Source organism: Phacochoerus africanus, chromosome 1 (assembly GCF_016906955.1).
Source record: "Phacochoerus africanus isolate WHEZ1 chromosome 1, ROS_Pafr_v1, whole genome shotgun sequence".
NCBI lineage: Eukaryota > Metazoa > Chordata > Mammalia > Artiodactyla > Suidae > Phacochoerus > Phacochoerus africanus.
The window spans coordinates 11498132-11520816 of record NC_062544.1 but is presented as its reverse complement, the minus strand read 5'-3'; the positions used below and the strand labels follow the sequence as shown (position 1 = coordinate 11520816).

Genomic DNA, 22685 nt, shown 5'->3' with positions numbered 1-22685 from the left:
TAACCCACTGAGCAAGGGCAGGGACCGAACCCGCAACCTCATGGTTCCTAGTCGGATTCGTTAACCACTGCGCCACGACGGGAACTCCGTGAGAGAATTTTAAATCAGAATTCTATGAACACACCATGTTGACTTTGGACCTATGTAAATGTTTTATATAAAGGTAAAACAAATTAGGAATTAGCGGTAAGAAAGCAATCCCCATAATCTTGAGAGCAAAACAAAACTAATGAAACTAATACACATTAAGTTAAAGACACAACCACATAAAACATTTCAAATTATTTTAAATAACTTGAAAATACAGTCATTGACTGTATAAATTAGAAACCTTTTTATGAGCAGGAGACTATTTTTAAGTATAATGTGTATAAACCAGAGTAAAAAAACAAACAAATAGCTATGTAGATGCCATTAAGAATCGGGATTTTTGCCATGGGAGAAAGCAGCAGTTACAAATAAAAAATCCTTGGGGCTAAGTAAAGACCCTAATACCCCTTGCTTTTAATGGAAAATATCAGTATGATCTCATGTTGGATTTTATTTAAAAAAAAAAAAAGCTGTAGAAACAGTGACCAATCAAGTAGCAATAAACACCTCTATAACTCAGACTGTGGTATCTAAATAACTTAAATACCATTTCCCCAAATAGAGGTCCAAGAGTTCCTTGAAAAAAATGACCAATTCTAGATCTGGGGCAGGAAATACAAACCAGGGTCCCACTGGCCAAAGAATGGGACAATTTGATTCGGCATAGTAACTGCAACAAATTGAAATAAACAAAATGTTTGAATCTACCAGTTTGTAATGATACTAAGTTAAACAAAAATAAGAACTCAAACCTCACTGATCACTTTTTTTGGGGGGGTCTTCTTAGAGTCACACCTGTGGCATACGGAAGTTCCCAGGCTAGGGGTCATAAATTGGAGCTGTGGCCACCAGCCTACACCACAGCTCACAGCAACACTGAAGCCTTAACCCACTGAGCAGTACCAGAGACCAAACCTGAGTCCTCATGGATACTAGTTAGGTTGATTACTGCTGAGTCACAATGGGAACTCCCTTCACTGATTACTTTTGAAAGTTATTAGGGATCTGCTCCTAATTCTGAAAACTGACTCCATAATAAAGGGAAAGATCAGGCACCTGTATGCCCTTCCTGAACAAACTATACACCTCTTGGAACCCAACACTTGATAAGGCAAAGCACCTCCTTAAAGAGGTATTCCAGCTAACAAGACAGACCGATACAATACAACCATTTATTTTCTGGTCTCTAATGAAATTAATAGGCAGTGATTGTCAATAGCAGCTTATATGGCAAAAGAGAGAATGAAGTGAAGCACTATGTGCCACCTGAGAATCTATCACCACCTAACAAGCATTCTTGACCAAGGAGAAGGGAAAAAACCCAAAAAGCTGGAATATGATTGGGCTTCTCCATCACCAATTGACAGAAAACCCGGAGTACAGAAGAACATGTGAAAATTGTTACCCTGTGTCCTACAGAAAATTCTGAAATACATACAATTGAGCATATTCAAATAATAAACTCTGAGGAAAAGGAAGGAGGGATGGAGACTTAATAAAACAATAATATATTGGTCTTACCTGGATCCTGAGTCTCAGAAACTACTAACAGAAATTTTTTTTTTACAAGTAGGATGCATTTGTAACTGACCAAATATGTGGTGATATTTTGATTATTTTTTTTAACATATCTATATCTTTAGAGTTAGGTACTAAAACAAGGATAAAAGTGAGGTTACTGGAGATTTCCTTCAAAGTAATTTGGAAGAGAAAAGAGATGAGATATATGGAGTAAGACTGGCCATGAGCTGATAACTGCTGAGGCTGGATAAGCTCATGACACAATTCTGTCTACTTTTGTAAATTTTCCACATTCAAAATGTTCCCTAATATGGGGGGGAGGGGGGAGAAAGAGGAGGGAAGGAGGAAGAGGAAGAGAGAGAGGCTGGCCAAGCCCTAGACCCTCAGCATAATTAGTAAGGTGGGGGCTCCTCCAGGGGCTTGGCCCAAACTCTGGCTCCTTATGCAAGGACCTTTCTTTGCCCTGCGCCCCAGCCCCAGGGAGGGAGACATACCGCAAAGATGAGTGAAATGTCAGTGGTAAGGGCCTGCACTCGGTGGAAGGAAGCAATAAGTGTGATGGGAAGGAAACCGTCAGCATCCATTTTTCGTCGCAGGAAGAAGTCTCGCTCTAAATTGTCCACGCTGAAGTAGTACTCACTAGGTGGAGGGGAGAAGAGGCATGATTACTTCATCGTTATGAAGATGCCTTCTTTGTTCTGTAGACTCCAGGAAGGTCACACAGCCTCTTACCAACCCTGTCCCAAAGACTGAAAAGAGATCTCCTATCCTTTCATGCTCCCTAACTTCGGGTCAAACTGTTTCCTCTGCCCTTCAGCCTCTTGCGTACGCCTGACAAGCTCCTCATCCTTCTTTAAAACCCAGTTCCAATGCTGCTGTTCCACTTTCTCTGCTGCTTCTAAAACACTTACCATACTCTACTGTAATGACCTATTTCCTCGTATGGCTCCCTCCCCAGACTGAGAGACAATATAACGGAGCGGTTGGAGCTAAGGTTCTGCAAATCCTAGAGAAAAGGGCTCAAATATGTGCCCTGTTACCTACTAGCTGGGCAAGTTACCGGGCCTGTCTGTTCCTCAATAAAAAGGGCCTAAGACCCAGCTCACAGGAATTAAGTGGATAACTACAGGATTAAACAAGAGAATGCCGACAAAGCGCTTAGCACCAAGCCTCACCAAGAGTGAGGATTCACGAAGTGTCTGCCAGCACTCTGACAATGCTGCCATTACAAACACAGGCACGAATGGGAATAGGATCTGGATATTTTCTCTCCTTTTTATTATCAGTAATTTCCAAGTTTCCTAAAGTGCATGGGTATTAAGCTGTGTGATAAACATTAAGTTAATGGAAACTTAGCTTCACAGATGAGAGCAAGTTATCTTTTACGGCTCCAGCCGGAGTCAACGACTGCTGCCTGCACCAGGAAGGCCTACACAGCCTCCTCTCCTGGGATGCCATCCTCAGGGAGCCCTAACCCTACCCACGACTCCAGGAGGAAGGCTCCCGTCCACTCACATCTGGCGCTTGATGTAGTCTTTGAGCAGCTCCTGGTCCACGCTGTAAAGCTCAGTGCTGCTAACGTTGTCAAAGTAGTAGGTGATGTTGTTCATGTACTTGGGGGTGCGGGGCCCCTCTGCACCATCAAACTTTCGGTAGCCAAACTGGTAGTCAAAGTGGGCTACGGGAAAATGGGCGCCATGAGAGAGAAGAGATCCCTGCCTGCCACCCCCACCGCACTCCCTAGGACATCCCGGAGCCCAAAGGGGCCTCACGTACTTCGAGAGCCACCCCGGCCGCGTCCCCGGCCGCGACCACGCCCCCGTCCACGGCCACGGAAGGAAGCCCGCGCCCCACCAGCCCCATCACTCTTCACGCTCGATGTCTCATCCTGGTCGTGCCAGGCAGGCTCCGATTTGGTCTCTGGTTGCCAGGCTGGGGTGGGGGGGGCCACGGGTACGGGCACGTAGGTGGTAGGCTCAGACCCTATAGAGAGAGGGGGCACCAAGTCAGGGCTGAGGGTGATCTGCATGCCCAGCCCCTCCACAGCAGAAGGTACATACCTTTGATCTCCCCCGCACGGTTGGCAGATATGTGTCGTGGCTCTGGTGGGCGAGCAGGGCGTGAGACCAATTTCTCTCTGGGCACTTCAGGCTTCATGTCTATTTGCAACGGAACCCACTTGTGTTTGTTCCCTAGAGGACAGCATGAGCACAAGAAGGGCTTGAAGAAGAAATCACCCCCCGCCCCCCCAGGCCATCCCTACCTTTAACCCTTTTGCTCCTGTCCAGGGCTTCAGGCTCAATCACCATCTGGTGACCTTGGGCAAATTCCTTTCCCTCACTGGAACTCATTTTCAGCTTTACTTTATTTAATTTTTTTTAAGGGCCGCACCCACAGCATATGGAGGTTCCCAGGCTAGGGGTCAAATCAGAGCTACAGCTGCCAGCCCACACCACAACCACAGCAACTTGGGATCTGAGCCCCATCTGCGACCTACACCACACCTCATGGCAACGCCAGATCCTTAACCCACTGAGCGAGGCCAGGGATCAAATCCAGGGATCGAATCCGCAACCTCATGATTCCTAGTCAGATTTGTTTCCGTTGCACCACAATGAGAACTCCCTCATTTTCATCTTTAAATAGGGAGGTGATGGACACTCTTGGTTGACTCTTAGTATTAATTTCTCTGTGGTCGGAGAACCCCCTGCCCATAAACAAGACTGTGCCTCCAGCTCCTCTGGACACTTGCCAAAATTTTGCCCTGAAATGCTGAGTGGAAAGAGGCAATTCCAGGGAGAATCCCTATAAGGCAGGGAGCTACTTCCACCTTTCCCTGTCTCACGAGGTGGGGCAAGCAGTCTGGGATGAAAAGACCCAACCCACACCAAAATAAAGGAGTCAGAGAGCTTCCATTCTAGGCCTGGCCCATGTCCAAGTTCTCACGTAAGAAAGAAAAAAAATAAATAAGCTTTTCGTCTTGGTTAAACCACTGTTCCTTTGGATCTATATGAGCAGCCAAACGTGTACCCTAACCATTTTGGCCAGAAAAACAGGAATTCCTATCTTTAAATGAAACCTAACACGGGATAGCAATACCTCAAGATACAATAAGACACTCAGGCAGGGACCCTCTGTTTTGTGCACTGCTAGAGCCCCAGTGCTGAGAACAGGGCTTACCAGATGCTTGTTTAAGAACAGAAGGAGGTGACGGACAGATGGCTGAAGTGAAGCTTGCCGGCCCAATGGGCCATCACCCATTAGCCTCCCAAGGACTTCTTGGGGGCTCCTGAGATGGCTCCAGCAGCCCCCTGCATTCTGACCTTCCCTGGTCCTGCCCTGCCACCTTCTCCCAAGTCCGGTTCCGAGTCACTCACCTTTCTTCTTCTGCCCCCCTCGCTGACAGTCCTCGTCTCCATTCTTCTCCTCTCCTGATTCATCCGATTTGGTTTTCGGGCTCTCCTTACTATCGCTCCCCTCTTTCTCCTGTTCCTTCATGTCCTTTTTGGGTGGCAGCTTTCGGGCAGGTTGAGACTTATGGGGCTGTGGCTGCAGCGGGAAGTAAAGGAACAGGGAGGTGAAGGAAGCGTGAGAGCCTCTTGGGATGGGACAGGAGGGAGCCCCCCCGTCACTGGAAAGACAGGGCAGAGCCCTGCCTCCTCTGATGGCAGGCTGGGATAGCTGTATTCTAAGATGTTTAAGGTGGTTTTTTTCACACCCAAGATGCTTCTGCTGGAAAGAGTGGTCGAAAAGGCAGAAGCTGTGAAAGACAATCCTCTCTCCAGCTTCAGAGTCCAGGTGACAGAGACAACACCCAGGACAGGGGCTACAGCCTGCAAGGGCCAAGTGTTTATTCCCTACAGCAGGACCTCGTGGTCCAGCTTACCTGTGGAAAGGAAGAGATGCTGGACCTTGGCCTCTCCACACCACTCCCACCTGTGAACTGAAGGTCAGTGACCAGAACCAGTGACGGAACGAGATTGTCGCAGCCAGAACAAAATGGCTGGGAAGGAGGAGACTGTCCAGGAGTCTATCTTCTGCTGGGGGCCTGGAGGTGGGTACCTGGCCTAATGACCACTCTCTTGTTTCACTCACAGGCAATCCGAGTGTAGTGATGGGGAACAGAGGCTTTGGATCAATACAATACACCTGACTTCCAATCCCCATTTGGCCACCAAGGGCTAGTAATTAACCTCCCCCAGCCTCAGTGGCCTCACCTGTAAAATGCGAATTGTTGAAAGACCCATCTAGAAATCACTGAGGGTTAGATGAAATGATGCATAGACAGCACTTGGCAGTTTCTAACACACAGCAAGAGCTCAAAGGATGATTCTTAGCTATTTCAATGTCGCCCATATTATATCAACCACCCCTCTTAAAAAACTGAGAAAGCTAACACCTGGGGCTCTGAAAGCTTTGAGAGGTCCAACGTGTACATGTAGAGAGAGTTCAAACCTGCCCATTCCTCCCGGAAGACTTACCTGCACACTCTTGTGGGCTATCTCTCCAGGTGTTGGCCAGTTGATTGCATCTCCAAAGTCCCCAACCTGCAAGGCACAATCTATGAGGGCCCTGGGGTAACCCTGCCTCCGCCATTCAGGCCCTTATCCAAAATATAGCCCCACCAAGAGGTCAGAGGCCAAAGTCAAGTCTATCTACTAGAACAATGAAGGCCCAGAAGAGGTACCCTTGCTAGTCAGAGAAAACCCAGAAGTACCTTACAGCCGAGAAGCAATCATTACAAAAGAGGCTGCCACCTCCCAAAGTCCCCGCTTGGGCTGCCAACGCTCATTCCTTACCTTGCTACCTTTGCGCTGTTTAGGAACTGCTGCTCTCACCACCTTGGCCGGAGCAGAATGTTCTGTCGGAACAAGAAAGGAGAGATGGTTATGCAGTGCTGTGGGAGGGGCCACCACCAGCTCTTCATCGTCATTACTACCCCACTCCACTGAGGAACCTGCAGGCTCCCGAAGGGGGAAGATGTGACGGAGGTGTAAGGACGCATGCTCAAGTACCAGTAACAATTTTACCAGCCTCTTCCTGAAGAAATCATAAAAAGTAAGATCGTGGAGTTCCCGTGGTGGCGCAGTGGTTAACGAATCCGACTAGGAACCATGAGGTTGCGGGTTCGGTCCCTGCCCTTGCTCAGTGGGTTAACGATCCGGCGTTGCCGTGAGCTGTGGTGTAAGTTGCAGACGCGGCTCGGATCCCGGTTGCTGTGGCTCTGGCGTAGGCCAGTGGCTACAGCTCCGATTCAACCCCTAGCCTGGGAACCTCCATATGCCGCGGGAGCAGCCCAAGAAATAGCAACAACAACAAAAGACAAAAGGACAAAAAAAAAAAAAAAAGTAAGATCGTGGAAACACCCAGCAGCCAAAACTCCAGGAACTCAACTTGGAGGAGTCTCACAGTTCTACACCCTCTTGTGAAAAGGGGACAGAAGCCTGGAGAAGGTAAGTCCCTAGCATACTGAATTCATGCCAGGGTTAGCTCTCTATTTCAGGCTCCTGAATCAGAGCAGACTTCATAATGGAATCTGAAAGACTCTCACTGGCTCTAATATTCTGCAACTATGTGTGTGAGCAGATTTGGGAAGGCAAGATAAAAACCCTGGAGTTCCTGCTGTGGTGCTACGGGATCGGCAGCATCTCTGCGGTGCCATAATGCAGGTTCAATCCCCAGCCGGGCACAGGGGGTTAAAGGATCTGGCGTTGCCACAGCTCTGGCATAGACTTAAACTGCAGCTCAGAGCTGATCCCCGGCCTAGGAACTCCTTATGCAGGGGGTTGTTAAAAAAACAAAACCCAAGCAGGCAATCACAAAGTCCAGGGACCCCTTCTAAGCCCCTACACGTCAGGTCCAGCTCTATTTTCAGCGACCTGTGGTCAAAAGAGGGTGGGTCATTTAGGGAAAATGTACCTGCTGCCTTCCAAGTTTCCAAAGAAAAGGTCAGGACCCCCCCCCCCCCATTTGATTCAATGGTTCCACCTTTAGGAATTTATCCTAATGATACAAATTAGACAAATGAGGTTTATGTGCAAACATATCCAGAGAATATTCACAATTTCAAAAACCTGGAAACAGCCTACATGTCCAATAGTAGGGAAGCGGCTAAATCAGGTTTAACTATCTTTAGAGTGGTCACAAAAAGATGATGATCTCCACTGGTATGGATTATAATCCTATTTTTGTAAAACAAAAAATGTATACACAGACATATGCAAGGGAGGAACACGGGAAGGACATATAACCAAGTATTACCAGGAGTTAAGTATATGTTTACAGTGACTTAATTTTGTTTGGGATTCTCCAGTAGTTTCAGCAAGGGCAGACAGGGACTTTTATAAAAGGAAAAAAAAAAAATTTTTTTTTGAAGGAAGTAGGAATAATAGGTCTGATCCTTTTACACCTACACTTGTTCTTCAAACTTGGTTCTGAAAACCAAGTGTTTCTGAATCCTTCCTACCCCAGAGACCCACGGGAAAAGATACATCCTGGGGCTCTGCTCACCCACGGCTGTCCCATCACTGTGCCCCCTTGTTGGCCAGCCACGCCAGGGCCAAAAGCTGCCCCCAGTCACTGAGCAGAGAAATCTGTCCAGCTGGTCTCAAAAGGAATGTTCTATTCCTTGATCAGACGCATGATCCCTTAATGAGTAGACAGAGTCCTTGCCTGGCTCCTAAATGTGAAGCCACTGCATTCCTGGCCTCCACCCCATACCGGAGGTACTGCCCCCTCAAGACACCCCACATGCCAGAGCAGAGCTAGGGCTCTGTAACCCGGCCCACAGCGTTCCCCATTCTGGTCCTGGAGAACCAGAAACTCACTCGCTCTCAGTTCCAAGAGGATGGAGCCCGCAGGCCCAGGGAGCTACTTACTTCACAATGATTTTCTTGCTAGTCCTGGGTTGGCCCAGAGAAGTTTAATACCACCCAGTTCCTTGACAAGGACCAGCAGAGGCAGCTGTTAGAGGATCCTCTCCCTCCATTACACTTAAGCTATGGCAGTAGTCACTTCTCCTGGGACCCGGGACCCAGCCCCCAGCCCCCAGCCCCCAACAACACTCCATGCATGCTACCTGGACAAGAGCAGGCCAAGATGCCTGCAACATCAAGTTCATTAACAAGAAATTGGAAAGGTTCCACAGAAAAGAAAATCATGGACATGGAGAACAGACTTTGGGGTGCCAGGAGGGAGGGCAGAGGGAATGGGAGGGACGGGGAATTTGGGGTTAATAGTTGCAAACCATTGCCTTTGGAATGGATAAGCAATGAGATCCTGCTGGGTAGCACTGGGAACTATGTCTGGTCACTTGTGATGGAGCATGAAAATGTGAGAAAAAAGACTGTATACATGCATGTGTGACAGGTCACCTTGCTGTGTGTGCAGTAGAAAATTCACAGAACACTGTAAATCAGCTATAGTGGAGAAAGAAAGAAAGAAAGGGAAAAAAGAAAGAAAGAAACTGGAAAGGACAATCAGGTTCAGAGGGCAAGGTATCTCTGGAGTCTACTTGAAAAAGTTTACGACAAAGCTTTTCAGGTCGTTCATCATCTATTTCCTCTACTAAAAACTCTTTCAAAATCGGGAAGAATCAGATCCTCTAATCACCCTGCCTGACACTGTGTTCACCAAGATCACAAAGGGACATGGTGAAGTCCTAAAGGTTCGTTCTCCAAGTGATGGGCATGCCCTCCTGCCACTAGAACTTACAGATTCCCCACTCCCCTAGCGAACCCAAACTGACCAGAAGGATGGGGCTAGTCTGGGCGCACACGGAAACCTCTCCATCAGCTGTGTGTGAAGTCTGTTGAAAGAGCCCCATTCCCAGCTAGTCTCCCCCTGTCCCAAGGACCTACAGTGCCCTGATTCTGTCTACTTTCACCTAGGCCTCAGGCTGCCCCTGCTCCAAGGAAGGACAAAACTCCCCAAAGAGACAAAAAAGTCCTCCAGGGAAAGAGAACTATTTCTGTCTTTAAAAGAAGCCAGCTCTTCCCCAGGTCTGTTAAAATCCAGTGGGGCCTGGGGAAACCCCGGAAGCCTCAGAGGAGCTGCTGTCAAGCCCCAAGTCAGGCTGGAAAAACAGACTAGGCCTTCTGACTTCCACTATGCATCCTTTTCTGGGTCCCCTCCCAACCACCCACTTTTACCAGGCCACCAGACAGAGACACAGACACACAGGACAGGTCTACAGTACACAGACACAACTTACTTGGCACCTGAAATAGCTCCCAGTGAAAACCAACCCCTTGTGTAAGGTGCCAGTCCCTACATCCAGCACCAGCCCAGGGACAAGCCTCCTCCTCCTCCAGCCTCTATATTCTAAAACTTGTGCCAGCTGCCAGTGACCCAAGTCCAGCTCAGGAAACACTATACTCACCACCCTGTATCTGCTCAAGAAAACTACTGTAGAACATTAGAGCAGCAAAGGTCCATGGTTTTCACCCCCTCTGCCTGCAGACAGGGAACTGAGGCCCCTAAAGAAGGGGCTTCCTTAGGGAAGAGCAAGGATGGGAGCTGAAGCCTCGACTTCCCTTGTCCAGTGCTCCTTCCAGCTAACTGGAAATCCCATGTGTCTTGTCCAATGGTAAGAAATGCGTCAAAGAGTCTTCCTGGTGCAATCTTAGGGCAGTTCCCTGATGTTTCCTAGAAAGAGCCACTGACAGCAGGAAGAGATTCTCAGAGAGGGAGGCAGAAGTGAGGTCAAGTGGGCCTTGGCATTCCAGGGGAGAACTAGGACAGAAAGAGGCCCCTCTATGGGTATGTGCGTCCTTGACCAAGGCAAGCCGGGAGCTATTAGGTATACTTCCTGTCCCAGAGAGTCAAGGGGTTGCCTAAAAACACAGGTGCATCTGGGTATGAAATGAAACACAGCAGGATCTCTATGTGCAGTCATGAGGTGGGGGTGCAGGGGAATGTGTGTGGAGAGACCAGGAGACTTTTCCATGAAACTCGAAGATTGGCAAACTCACTATTTTCTCTCTCTCTCCCTCTCTTTTTTTTTGGCTGTACCTGTGGCATGCCAAAGTTCCTGGGCCAGGGATCAAACCCACACCTGGCCTAGTGGTGAGGACAACGCCATGTCCTCACCACTAGGCCAGGAGGACTCCAAACTCACTACTTTCATTTGAGATTAAGGACGGTGGAATAGGGGTGCTAAACCACTATGGCTAAGCAAGATGACAAGAAACAAGGGGCAGAAAGTGGGTGCTGAGGAGTGACAGGGTAGAGGGGATTAACGAGTAGGGCAGTGACAGCAGAGAGGGTGGCCTCCCTGTAAAGTGGGGGTGGCTGACCCCACAATCAAGTGTCTAACCTCTGGGCACTCTCTCTGTGCCTCAACTTTTCAATCAACTGCAGGACACCCCTTCATTTAAATACTGTACAGGAAAGCAAGGCAACCGGTAGTGAAGCACATGGACTGTGTTATCTGCCTGGGCTTAGAGTCCCTGGTACCCTGCCCCCTGCAGAGGCCCTTTGAATTTAAGTTTCCTCATCTGTAAAACTGAAGTCATAACAATCTCATGTGCCACTCTGACAGTTTAAAGAACAGAGCAGAGTAAGAGTACCCAGCACACAGTAAATGCTCAATACATGCCAACTCTTACCATTAAAGTCAATCCTTCCAAGCATTCCCTATCCTCATGGGTAGAGAGAAAGAAACGACCAAATAATCTCTCAACATGAAAAGAATTAGTGTGTGTGGGGAAACTCCCGGGGCTCAACGAGCTCAGGTCATGATGCAGATGACAAATATGCCTGCCCTCCTCCAGCCGGGCTCTTCTTCTGGACCTTGCTCTCCGGGGACAGGCTGGCTCCCGGGCAGGTTCCCTCAGGAGAGAGGGAACAAAGAAGAGCAAGGCAGGGGAGCTTGGGCATAAACCCCTGCCACACCAGAGAGGGAGGAAGAGCACATCGAAGACCTGGAGTTCCCCTCAGTTGAAGTTTAGTCACTCTTTTTTTTTTTTTTTTTGTCTTTTGTTGTTGTTGTTGCTATTTCTTGGGCCGCTCCCGTGGCATATGGAGGTTCCCAGGCTAGGGGTCGAATCGGAGCTGTAGCCACCGGCCTACGCCAGAGCCACAGCAACGCGGGATCCGAGCCACGTCTGCAACCTACACCACAGCTCACGGCAACACCGGATCGTTAACCCACTGAGCAAGGGCAGGGACCGAACCTGCAACCTCATGGTTCCTAGTCGGATTCCTTAACCATTGCGCCACGATGGGAACTCCCACTCTGTCTTTTTTACTCAGCACAGAAGAGGAAGAGAGCTTGGCCCCGAAGAGTCTCTCTCAGCCTATAAGCAAGCTAAGCCCATAAACACCCGGTACAAAGCCAAGGAAAAAACATCAAGTACAAGTGACCTTTGAACAGTCAAGGAGTTAGAGGAGCCCGTGGTCAAAAAGTCCAACCAGGTAGTACTTTTACTACTGAAAATTCAAAACCATATACGTGGACCCATACAGTTCGAACCCGTGTTGGTCAAAGATCAGCTGTATTTTCGATACTGCTTGTTCCACAAAAATCCTAAAACCGGTGACCTTTTGGGGGGGGGGGGGGGGAAGAAGCTACACAGAACAGTCAAGATCTAAGAGATCTAAGGAACAAAGACTTGGTCAACCAGGGGGAAACTAGGGAAGGACTGTGGGAGAAGGCGCATAGGTGAGTCAAACTCATCAGGCTGGGATAAAAGGAACTGGTAAGAGGAAAGGTAAAGATGGAATCGAAACAGAGAGACCAGTATGGCTAAAAGTGAGATGGGACTGGGCTACCTGGGGAAGGACTGCAGGATGCGCTGGCCAGATTTCAGGCCTTGGTGCCAGGAGAACCGGGAAGGACAAACATTTATGGGGGGGCGGGGGCGGGTGCTGGCACTGTCTCCTAGAGATTGATTTAATATCTGATGAAGGAATCTGAAAAGGCTGAGCTTACAGGGCACCTTTCTACACAATGAAAAAAACCAAGGCCCACATCAGGGAAGCCTAAGGTCACAATGCAAGCCAAGTGACACTCTTAGGTTTGAACAACAGCAACGTGACAATCTCTTCTCCCCACCCAGAGAGGGGCAGGTGAAATTGCCTCCAAGCAGACCCAGCATAAGCCTCTACATTTGGCACCTCCACAGCCCTGTGAGCAAAGAGGCAGTGCCGGCCTCTTTCCCAGTTCCTGCCTTCAACAGGTCTCTGCCCCTCCCCCCCCCCCCGCCCCATTCCTCCACTTCTGTCTTTGCCCCAGTGAGGTTGGGGGCCTGGCCTGTGGGAAGGATGGGTGTCTAGATGACATGGACTCTATCTCCATTACTGACTGAGCTGCAGCCCGAGCCCCTGACTGTGGAAAGCAGAAAAACCATTAAAGGGGAAAGTGAGGCAGGCAGGCGTCTGGATTATATTACCCACCTGTGCCAGTTCCTCCCAGGCCAGCCCGGGAACAGACTTAGAAAAACCCGAGTAGGCTCAACTGTCGGCCACCCAGGAGGAGTGGAGGAGTTCGAGGACCACGGGCTTTCACCTCATCCCCACTGACCCAACAGCACCCGCCCCCCCACTCTGCCACAGGAACATTCCTCTACAGAGTAAAAGGAACAATGCTGTGTGAACCTCCTCACCTTGTTCGCGATTCCTACAGCTGCTACACCTCTCAGAAGCCTTTCTTGGTGCCACCCTCCCACTCCCCCAGACCTGCAAGGTCAAACACTAGAGAGGGATGGTTGAAGGGTGCCCTTGTGGGAAGGAGAAGTGGGCAGAGAGGAAACCTTCAGAAGCTCAGACCATCCTGAGGCTCCACTCAAAGGAAGTTTCTGCAAAGTCTGTTCCCCCTTGGCTTAGGTAGAGGGCGGGGCCGCGGGCTCTGGTCACAGGATGCCCTGCCCAGCCCAGCCCAGCCCAGCCCAGCCCCAGTCAACTATCTTTAGCCTACAGTGACCCTTTAGCCTGAGGTGACTCTCGCTGCCCAGACAGGGACTCTGCCACTCTGAGGTGGCTGTGGTGGCCCCCACTACTGGTACCAGTGCCCAAAGCTAATTAATCATCATCACAGCTGAAGTGTATCAGCAGTCAGTGAAGCTCCTGGCCACCATGCACCAGATCCCTAACCCAACTTTGCTGATGAGCACATCTGGTGCCAATTAGAATGGCAATCCTAATAGCCACCTTTTACTGGGTACTGACTAGGTGCCTATGTGTGATCACTCAATTGCCTCAAAAGGACTAAGTATATACTCCGTGTGACATTCCTCGCAGATTGCAGCACAGATAAAGAGGCCTTCTCTAGCTGCCAAACTAGCAACTCTGGACCAAGTTCTAATTGAGTCTATCACGTGGAGTCTTCACAGCACTCTCGAGCCCCTGAAATGGTTTCGTTCGTGTGCATCTCGACCTCATTAGACTAATCAATTCCTGAGTCCATATGCTAGCCCTGAAAAGTGCCCAAGTTCTTCACATGAAGTAGTTTATTTTTCACAACCACACTAGGAGGCAGATAAAGTGATGATGGCTCCCAGTTTATAAAGGAGGGAACAGGCTTGGAGAGGCCACCTGCCTGGTAGGGAGCAGAACTGGGCCTGAAACCCAGGTATAGGCTGACCCCACCTTGACCCTCACCAACCTACAACACGCCCTATGTGGACAACGACTGGGAGCCCACAAGGGAAGGGTCATTTCTGCCTTGCACACTGGCCCCTGGAACCCAAGACTGCAACCTATATGTACATGGCTGGGCCACAATAAATATTTTCTGAAGGAAGAAATTTACATTGGTGTGGGTTCTTCTCAAAGGACTTCCAGAGCATTCTTTTCCAGGAAAGAGGTTAATTACCCCTTTGCTTTATGTCTGAACAACACAGCTGTGCAATCTGGCAGCCACAACCACTTCAGAATCTAGACTTAGGCCCTCCCTGTTCTCCTTCAAGTTGGAATCAGTGTGCTTCAACCCAAACACCAGACACCACTTGTGGGAAACAGAGGACAGAGAGAGTATGCAGCAAACAAAACAGCACAGGAACTCCCCAGATGTCCCAGACTTCAGCTTCCAGGCCCCAGGCCGTACATAAATCACAAGGCTGGCTGGCAAGGCCAGCTGGAAGCACAGGCACCAGCTAAAGGGGCACCAACTAAGGGGGCACCATAAGCAATCGTAGCTCCACCCATGAACACAGACTGATATAGCTAGAGCTTCTTAGTTCTCAAGAAAAGTATAAAAATAAATTTGATATGGCAGAGAAATTCCCTGCTTTCTAAATACTGTTAACGAGTTCACCTTAAAAAACAAAACCCTAGGAGTTCCTGCTGTGGTTCAGCGGTAACGAACCTGACTGATATCCATCAGGATGCAGGTTCCCATCCCTGGCCTCGCTCCGTGGGTTAAGGACCCAGCATTGTCCTGAGCTGCGGTGTAGGTCACAGACTCAGCGTGGACCCCATGTTGCAGGGGCTGTGGTGTAGGCTGGCATTTGTAGCTCTGATTCAACCTCCAGCCTGGGAACTTCCATATGCCAAACAAACCAAAAAAAATGTTCAAGCCCTATTCAGCTTGTAGGCTCCTACATGCTCTCCTAAGCCAGTCATCAGTAGCTAGGCTCTGGATTTCAGAGTGAGTCCTCAGGCAGGCTGCAACACTCTGTGGCCCGACTCCAGCATCCTTTTTTCCTTTTCTTTTTTTTTTTTTGTCTTTTTGCCATTTCTTGGGCCACTCCTGCGGCATATGGAGGTTCCCAGGCTAGGGGTCCAATCAGAGCTGTAGCCACCGGCCTACGCCAGAGCCACAGCAACACAGGGATCCGAGCCGCATCTGCGACCTACACCACAGCTTCCGGCAATGCCAGATCACTAACCCACTGAGCAAGGGCAGGGACTGAACCTGCAACCTCATGGTTCCTAGGTGGATTCGTTCACCACTGAGCCACGACGGGAACTCCCCGACTCCAGCATCCTGACACAGGAGGTTGCTGACATCACTTCCCTTATCCCCGTGATCACCTACTGCCTTAGGTAACGCAAACTCATTTTTACTGTCCTAAATCTAAGGCATTCTCTGCTGCAAGAAACTTCTGAATCCCCAAGAAATTACTCTGGATCATTCCTGTTATTGGAGTGAAGAGGCTGGAAGGGACTTGAGAACTCACTCATACTCTTGTACAGATAAGGAAACTGAGGTCCAGGAGAGACGACCCCAAGTGACCAGTGAACTGTCATGGAGCTGGCTCTCAACATCAAATTTCTGCCTCCTGACCCAAGCATTCCAGGTACCACTCTCCACAACTGCTGGTGGTGCGTCTCTTCTAGCAAGTCCTGGGAAGCCCCCGCCCCTTTTTCTGGTCTTTTGTCTTTTTAGGGCAGCACTTGCAGCACACAGAGGTTCCCATGCTAGTGAACAAAGGCCAGGGATCAAACCCATGTCCTCATGGATACTAGTCAGGTTCATTAACCACTGAGCCATGATGGGAACCCCAGGCCCTTTGTTTTTAAGGATGGCTTCTCACATGGAACTAGAATACATAACAGAAAAGAAGCAGGGCCCTGGGTGAAGTGGATCTGGGAGTGGGTCTCCACTTTGGCCAGTTACTTTACTTCGCCAGGGAAGGCCCTTGGCTGCTTCTGGAAGACATGAGGTAAGCAGGCCCTGGAGGGCTGACGAGCCATCTATCCAGTGTGGCAGGGTGGGCACCCTCACTAATCTTGAGTTTCCTGCTCTCTGAAATGACCAGATCCTAAAAGCTCCAGCCCTTAAGACTGGGGATACTTGGTAAACAGAAAACTCCAGCAAAAATGGGAAAGACTCACCAAGTATCCCAGAAGCACCACAGGAGTTGGAGTTTTTCGGTAAAGACTAGTTCCCCCATGGAGTTCCCGCTGTAGCACAGTGGATTAACCATCAGCTTGTCTCTGTGGAGGCACCGGTCCAAACCCCAGTCCAGCACAGTTGATTAAGGATCCAGCACTGGTGAAGCTATGGCATAGGTAGCAGCTCCAGCTGAGATTCAATCCCTGGCCCAGGAACTTCCACATGCTGGGGATAGGGCCAAAAAAGGGGGGGGGGGGTGATTAGTTCCCCTAATCCAGTTCAGCCATATTGGTCTTGCTCCTCCAAAGCAGCTGATTTGTCTCTGATGCCAAGTTTGGGCCAACTCTGGAGGCCCCTTCAGTGCTACATTCGATACTCTAATTGGGAAAGAGCAGAGAGAGCCCTGGATATGGAGACAGGCTGCCCCACCTGCAGACTCCCGACGCTTGCTCACTGCTGCCCTATTCCACCCCTTCACACTTCAGCAAACTTGGAGGGAATCTGACCCCTACCTAAGCCCCTTCCCCACTCTCCCCCAATTAGACCCTCTCCCAACTAGGCCCAATGGCTAAGAGGCAGGACAGAGCAACTGTTAACAGCATGGACTTCGGAGTCCATATGAGAATGTTCTAAACACCAGCTGCTATCAAATTAGTAACTCAAGGCCAGGGGAGATAGTCAATCTGACCAATTTCTCATGCAGCTTGTAACTTGATAGGCATTAACGGGGCCCCAAAGGAACAACAGGCAAAACAAGCAGATTCATCAGGAGACAGGAAAGTATCAAAGATCCTAGAGTATTAACCTCTTGTTTTCTGAAACTATGAAAGGGGTTCATGATAACTGCTAGCTCACAGGATTGTGTGACAACTAGAATAAGGTCACAGTTAAACAGAGAACCTACCATAAATGCATGGTAGTTATTTTAAAAATATCTTTGGGAGTTCCCGTCGTGGTGCAGTGGTTAACGAATCTGACTAGGAACCATGAGGTTGAGGGTTCGATCCCTGGCCTCGCTTAGTGGGTTAAAGATCCAGCGTTGCCATGAGCTGTGGTGTAGGTCGCATACGCGGTTTGGATCCTGCGTTGTTGTGGCTCTGGTGTAGGCTGGCAGCTACAGCTCCGATTTGACCCCTAGCCTGGGAACCTCCATATGCCGCAGGAGCGGCCCAAGAAATGGCAAAAAGACAAACAAACAAAAATCTTTGAATCAATTCCTGAATCTGGTGTTTTTATTTTTTAAAAAAGGACTATGGTTGCCAGATTTAGCAAATTTCCGATTAACAGTAATTTTTTAGAATAATTATGTCCCATGTAATATTTGGCACACCTTACACTAAAAAAATTACTTACTGCTTATCTATTAGTCAAATTTAACTGGGTAACCTGTATTTCTCTTTTTTATTGGCTGTGCCTGTGGCATGTGGAAGTTCCCAATGAACCCAAGCCATGGCAGTGACCTGAGCCACAGCACAAAGCCAGAGCCTTAACCCACGAGCCACCAAAAAACTCCTACCCAGTATTTTTAATTGCTAAATATGGCCACAATAAATAGGAAGGACCATTTCTGAGCCATGCTCCATGAGAGTGGTGCAGGGTCCAGAGTGCTGGGCTAGTAGTAAGGAGACTGACACCAATCCTGGCGCAGGCACTACAGCCCTTGCTGTTGGAGCTTAAGAATTCCCCTCTGGGTGCCGTTAAGTTTCTCTACTCAGAAGCCTGTGGTTGGGGTGGGGTGGGGATTAGGGTCCTGTCATCTTCAGTCCTACTGTCCTTTAATTCTATCCTCACATTCATTGATCATGCTTTTTTTTTTGGGGGGGGGGGGGTCTTTTTAGGGCTGCACCAGCAGCAAATGGAGGTTCCCAGGATAGGGGTCAAATCCGAGCTGTAGCCGCCAGCCTACACCACAGCCACAACAACTCAGGATCTGAGCTTCATTTTCAACCTACACCACAGCTCACGCAATGCCGGATCCTTTAACCCACTGAGCGAGGCCAGGGATCGAAAGCACTTCCTCATGGATGCTAGTTGGACGTGTTAACCACTGAGCCACAATAGGAACTCCTCTAACTACAACTTTAGATAAAACAGCTTTCCAGGGGTACAAGCTATTTCTGAAACCACTGCTACAGAGGCCTTGAGGACTTTAGCCCTCAGATTTCAGTATGCAAAATAATTATCTTATGAATCTGCCAAAATGAAGATTCCTGGATCCTGCCTTCCAGAGTTTTTTTTTTTTTTTTGGTCTTTTTGCCATTTCTTGGGCTTCTCCCTTGGCATATGAAGGTTCCCAAGCTAGGGGTCCAATCAGAGCTGTAGCCGCCGGCCTACACCAGAGCCACAGCAATGCGGGATCCGAGCCACATCTGTAACCTACACCACAGCCCATAGCAACAACGGATCCTTAACCCACTGAGCAAGGCCAGGGATCGAAGCCTCAACCTCATGGATCCTAGTCGGATTCATTAACCACTGAGCCACAATAGGAACTCCCCTACCTTCTGCAGATTTTTGCTTAGGAATGTTGGAGTCAGGAATCTGCTTCGTTATTCTAAGGTAGGTTTCCTCTGGACACAGTTGGGAGTTACTCTAATAGCCCAAGTGAGTTATGCCTGCTAACTGTGACAGGGGTATTCCTCAGAACCACAACACTATATTCAGTACTTAAAAAAAAAAACTTTTATTGAAGTATAGTTGATTAATGTATGTATTAGTTTCAGGTGTACAGCAAAAGATTGTTATATATACTATATATTTTGTTATATATTGTTATTGTTATATATACTATATATTATTTTATATATACTATATATTATTGTTATATATACTATATATTATTTTCCAGTATAGGTTATTATAAGACACTCAATATAGTTCCCTGTGGTACACAGTAAATCCTTGTTGCTTATCTATTTTATGTGTAGTCGGCTGTATCTGTTCATCTTATACTCCTCCTTTATATCCTTCTCCTCCTTTCCCCGTCTGTTTTCCGTGAGTCTGTTTGTTTTGTAAATAAGTTCATTTGTTTTATTTTTTTAGATATACACCTGGAATTGATAACATATTTGTCTTTCTCTGTATGACTTCACTTAATCTCTAGGTTCATCCATGCTTCTGTAAATGTCTTCCTTGTCCATTCATCTATTGAGGAACATATAAGTTGCTTCCATGCCTTGGCGACGGTAAACAGGGTTGCTATGAACACTGGGACGCATGCATCTTTTCAAATTAAGTTTCCTTCCTGGGAGTTCCCGATGTGACTCTGTGGGTTAAGGACCTGACACTGTCTCTGTGAGGATGTGGATTCAATCCCTGGCTCAGTGGGTTACGGATCCGGCACTGCCGTGGTGGTGCTGCAGCTATGGCTCTGATTAAACTCCTGGTCTGGGAACTTCGATATGCTACAGGTGCAGCTGTAAAAGAGGGAAAAATAAAAAAGTCTACGACTTTTCCAGCTATATGCCCAGGTGCAGGACTGTTGGATCATGTGGTAGTTTTAGTTTTTTTTTTTTTTTTTTGGTCTTTGTCCTTTTAGGGCCACACTCGCAGCATATGGAGGTTCCCAGGCTAGGAGTCGAATCCGAGCTGTAGCTGCCGGCCTATACCACAGCTCACAGCAATGCCATATCTTCAACCCACCGCGCAAGGCCAGGGAGCAAACCTACAACCTCATGGTTCCTAGTTGGATTCGTTTCCGCTGCGCCACGACGGGAACTCCTAGTTTTAGTTTTTTAAGGAATCTCCATACTGTTTTCCACAGTGGCTACACCAGTTTACATTCCTACCATTGTATAGGAGGGTTCCTTTTTCTCTGCAGCCTCCCCAGTATCTTTTTTCTTTTCTTTTTTCTTCTCCCTTTTAGGGCCACACCTGCGACATATGGAAGTTCCCAGGCTAGGAGTCCACTCAGAGCTGCAGCTTGCCTAAGCCATAGTCACAGCAACATAGGATCCATGGCATCTGCAACACAGGCCACAGCTTGTGGCAATGCCAGTTCCTTAACCCACTGATTGGGACCGAGGATTGAACCTGCATCCTCATCGATACCAGTCGAGTTCATTACCACTGAGCTGCAATGGGAACTCCTCCAGTATTTATTATTTGTAGACTTTTTGATGATGGTAATTCCAGTGGTGACCAGTGTGACGTGATACCTCATTGTGGCTTTGATTCCCATTTCTCTAATAATTAGCAAATGTTGAGCATCTTTACATGTGCCTGTTGGCCACCTGTATGTCTTCTTTGGAGAAAGGTCTATTTAGGTCTTCTGCCCATTTTTTTGGATTAGTTGCTTTTTTTTTTTTTATTTGAGTTGTATGAGCTGTTTATATGTTCTGGAAATTAACCCCTTGTCAGTTGCACTGTTTGTAAATATTTTCTTCCATTCCATAGGTTGCCTTTTCATTTTATTTATGGTTCCCTCTGCTGTGCAAAAGCCTTTAAGTTTGATTAGGTCCCATTTGTTTATTTTTGCTTTCATTTTTTGCCTTGGGAAATAATCTATGCATTTAGTATTTTAAAATGAGGGCTGCGCTTCTTAAATTGGCTAATAGGTACATGAGTTCTTGTTTTAGTGTTTTTTCTTTTTCATTTTGTATTAAATACTTAACTTCCTTTTTTTCTTCCGGCCGCACCCACTGCAGGGCCAGGGATCAAATCTGAGCTGCAGCTATAACCTGTGCCACAGCTGCAGCAAGGCCAGATCCTTAAGCCACTGTACCACAGCAATAACTCCAAATATTTAATAATGTCTTGAGAAGAAAAATAAATAGCAGGAGTTCCCCATGTGGCACAAGAGAAATGAATCCAACTAGTATCCATGAGGATGCAGGTTCGATCCCTGGCCTCGCTCAGTGGGTCAGGGATTTGGCATTGCCTTTGCTGTGGCTGTGGTACAGGCCAGCAGCTATAGCTCTGAATGGATCCCTAGCCTGGGAACTTCCATATGCCTTGGGTGCAGACCTAAAAAGCAAAATAAATAGCAGAACTATCCTGATACAAATGGAACCTGAGCCCCCTTCCCACTTTATCTCCCACTCAGCTGGAGTTCCAGAGTGGAAGGCTGTATTAAAAACCCTCATCTCATAGCTGTGGAAACCGAGATCAGTGAGCAGACTTGCAAAACCACTTCCATAATCTAAGAATACCTTGGCCTGGGTGGGGGATGCTTGGCTCAAATGCAGATTTCTGCCTTTCCCCAACCTCCAGAAATCAGTTCTCAGATGGGGGGCAGAGCATGGGCATCTTAAGTTTTATTAACAGGTTCCTGTGCAATGCTGATGCCAATTAATGTTTAAAAACTGACCTATCTATGAGCATGACCGGCAGGAAGGACCCTGGTCTCCACATCCCAGTCCAGGGTCTCACATTTACAGAAAGGAATTGCAGACAGGAACTAACTGGCTCGCGATAGCAGGAGGAAGCGTGTTTGAATTACACACACAGACAGCAGCCCAAGGAGAGATGGGTGCATGAGGAGCTCACCCTCTCTTTACCCACCATCCAGTCTCCGGTATCAGGAACCAAGACTGGTCAGGCCAAGGAGTCCCAGGCTTGTTTCTTGAGAGATTATCAGATCACAAAAAAAGTTTGGGCTGGGTTCAAGATATAGTTTCACAACGAGCTCCTGACTATGGCTGTGCCAGATGAATAAAGGCTCTGAAGGAAACTGTCTGCCTCCTCCTCACAACCAGACAGCCTCCACTCTTCCCCTAAGACTCCCTAATTTGCTCACCCAATGCCCTGAGGTCTGGATGGCTTAAACAATAATGGCCATCACTTACCAAGCACTTATCGAAGGCCTCTACTAAGGCCTCTTATGCATTCATTTTTTAACCCTCACAAGGCAGAACTACCCCAGTTTTAGAGGAGACCCAGAAGCTGAATGGCTAGCCAAAGGTCACACAGAGAGAAAGTAACTAACCCCAAGGATCTGAAAGCCCAGACTACCCGAGGCCTCTCAGCACTGCAGGATACAGACTCTATGGGCTCTTTAGGTCCCCGAAGGATCCAGCTCAGTCAAGCAGACCCTACAGGGGACTGACCATCAGAATCCATTTCTCTGAGCCTATTAGCTCACCTGCCAGGCAAGGATGATGCCACTCAGCTCAGGGGCAAAGCACAGCCAGGAATCAAAGCACTGCTTGCTGCGAAGACAACGCTCTTGTGCCGCAACCCAAAGGTGTGGGCTCTGGCCTGCACCAAGCCCAGGAGAATTATGCCTCCACCAGCAGATCAGAAACAAGAGGATGAAGGAAACTGCAAAGATTCTATAGGACAAAAGACAGGCAGG

General features: G+C 48.2%; 1 protein-coding gene across 2 annotated transcripts in view; it reads right to left on the bottom strand.

The window, feature by feature from the left end:
* Nucleotides 1–22685, bottom strand: part of LARP1 (La ribonucleoprotein 1, translational regulator) — a 61336-nt gene that overhangs the window by 18019 nt on the left and 20632 nt on the right. Inside the window, exons 2-8 of one of the 2 annotated variants that reach the window (XM_047773841.1) lie at nt 6411–6472; nt 6093–6158; nt 4989–5160; nt 3672–3803; nt 3388–3594; nt 3127–3289; nt 2106–2250 (exon numbers count right to left, since the gene is read on the bottom strand). In XM_047773841.1, coding sequence (XP_047629797.1) covers nt 2106–2250; nt 3127–3289; nt 3388–3594; nt 3672–3803; nt 4989–5160; nt 6093–6158; nt 6411–6472 — 947 coding nt within the window. Of the gene's footprint in view, nt 1–2105; nt 2251–3126; nt 3290–3387; nt 3595–3671; nt 3804–4988; nt 5161–5497; nt 6027–6092; nt 6159–6410; nt 6473–22685 lie in introns of those variants that run through there. The other variant, XM_047773937.1, reaches the window with a different exon arrangement.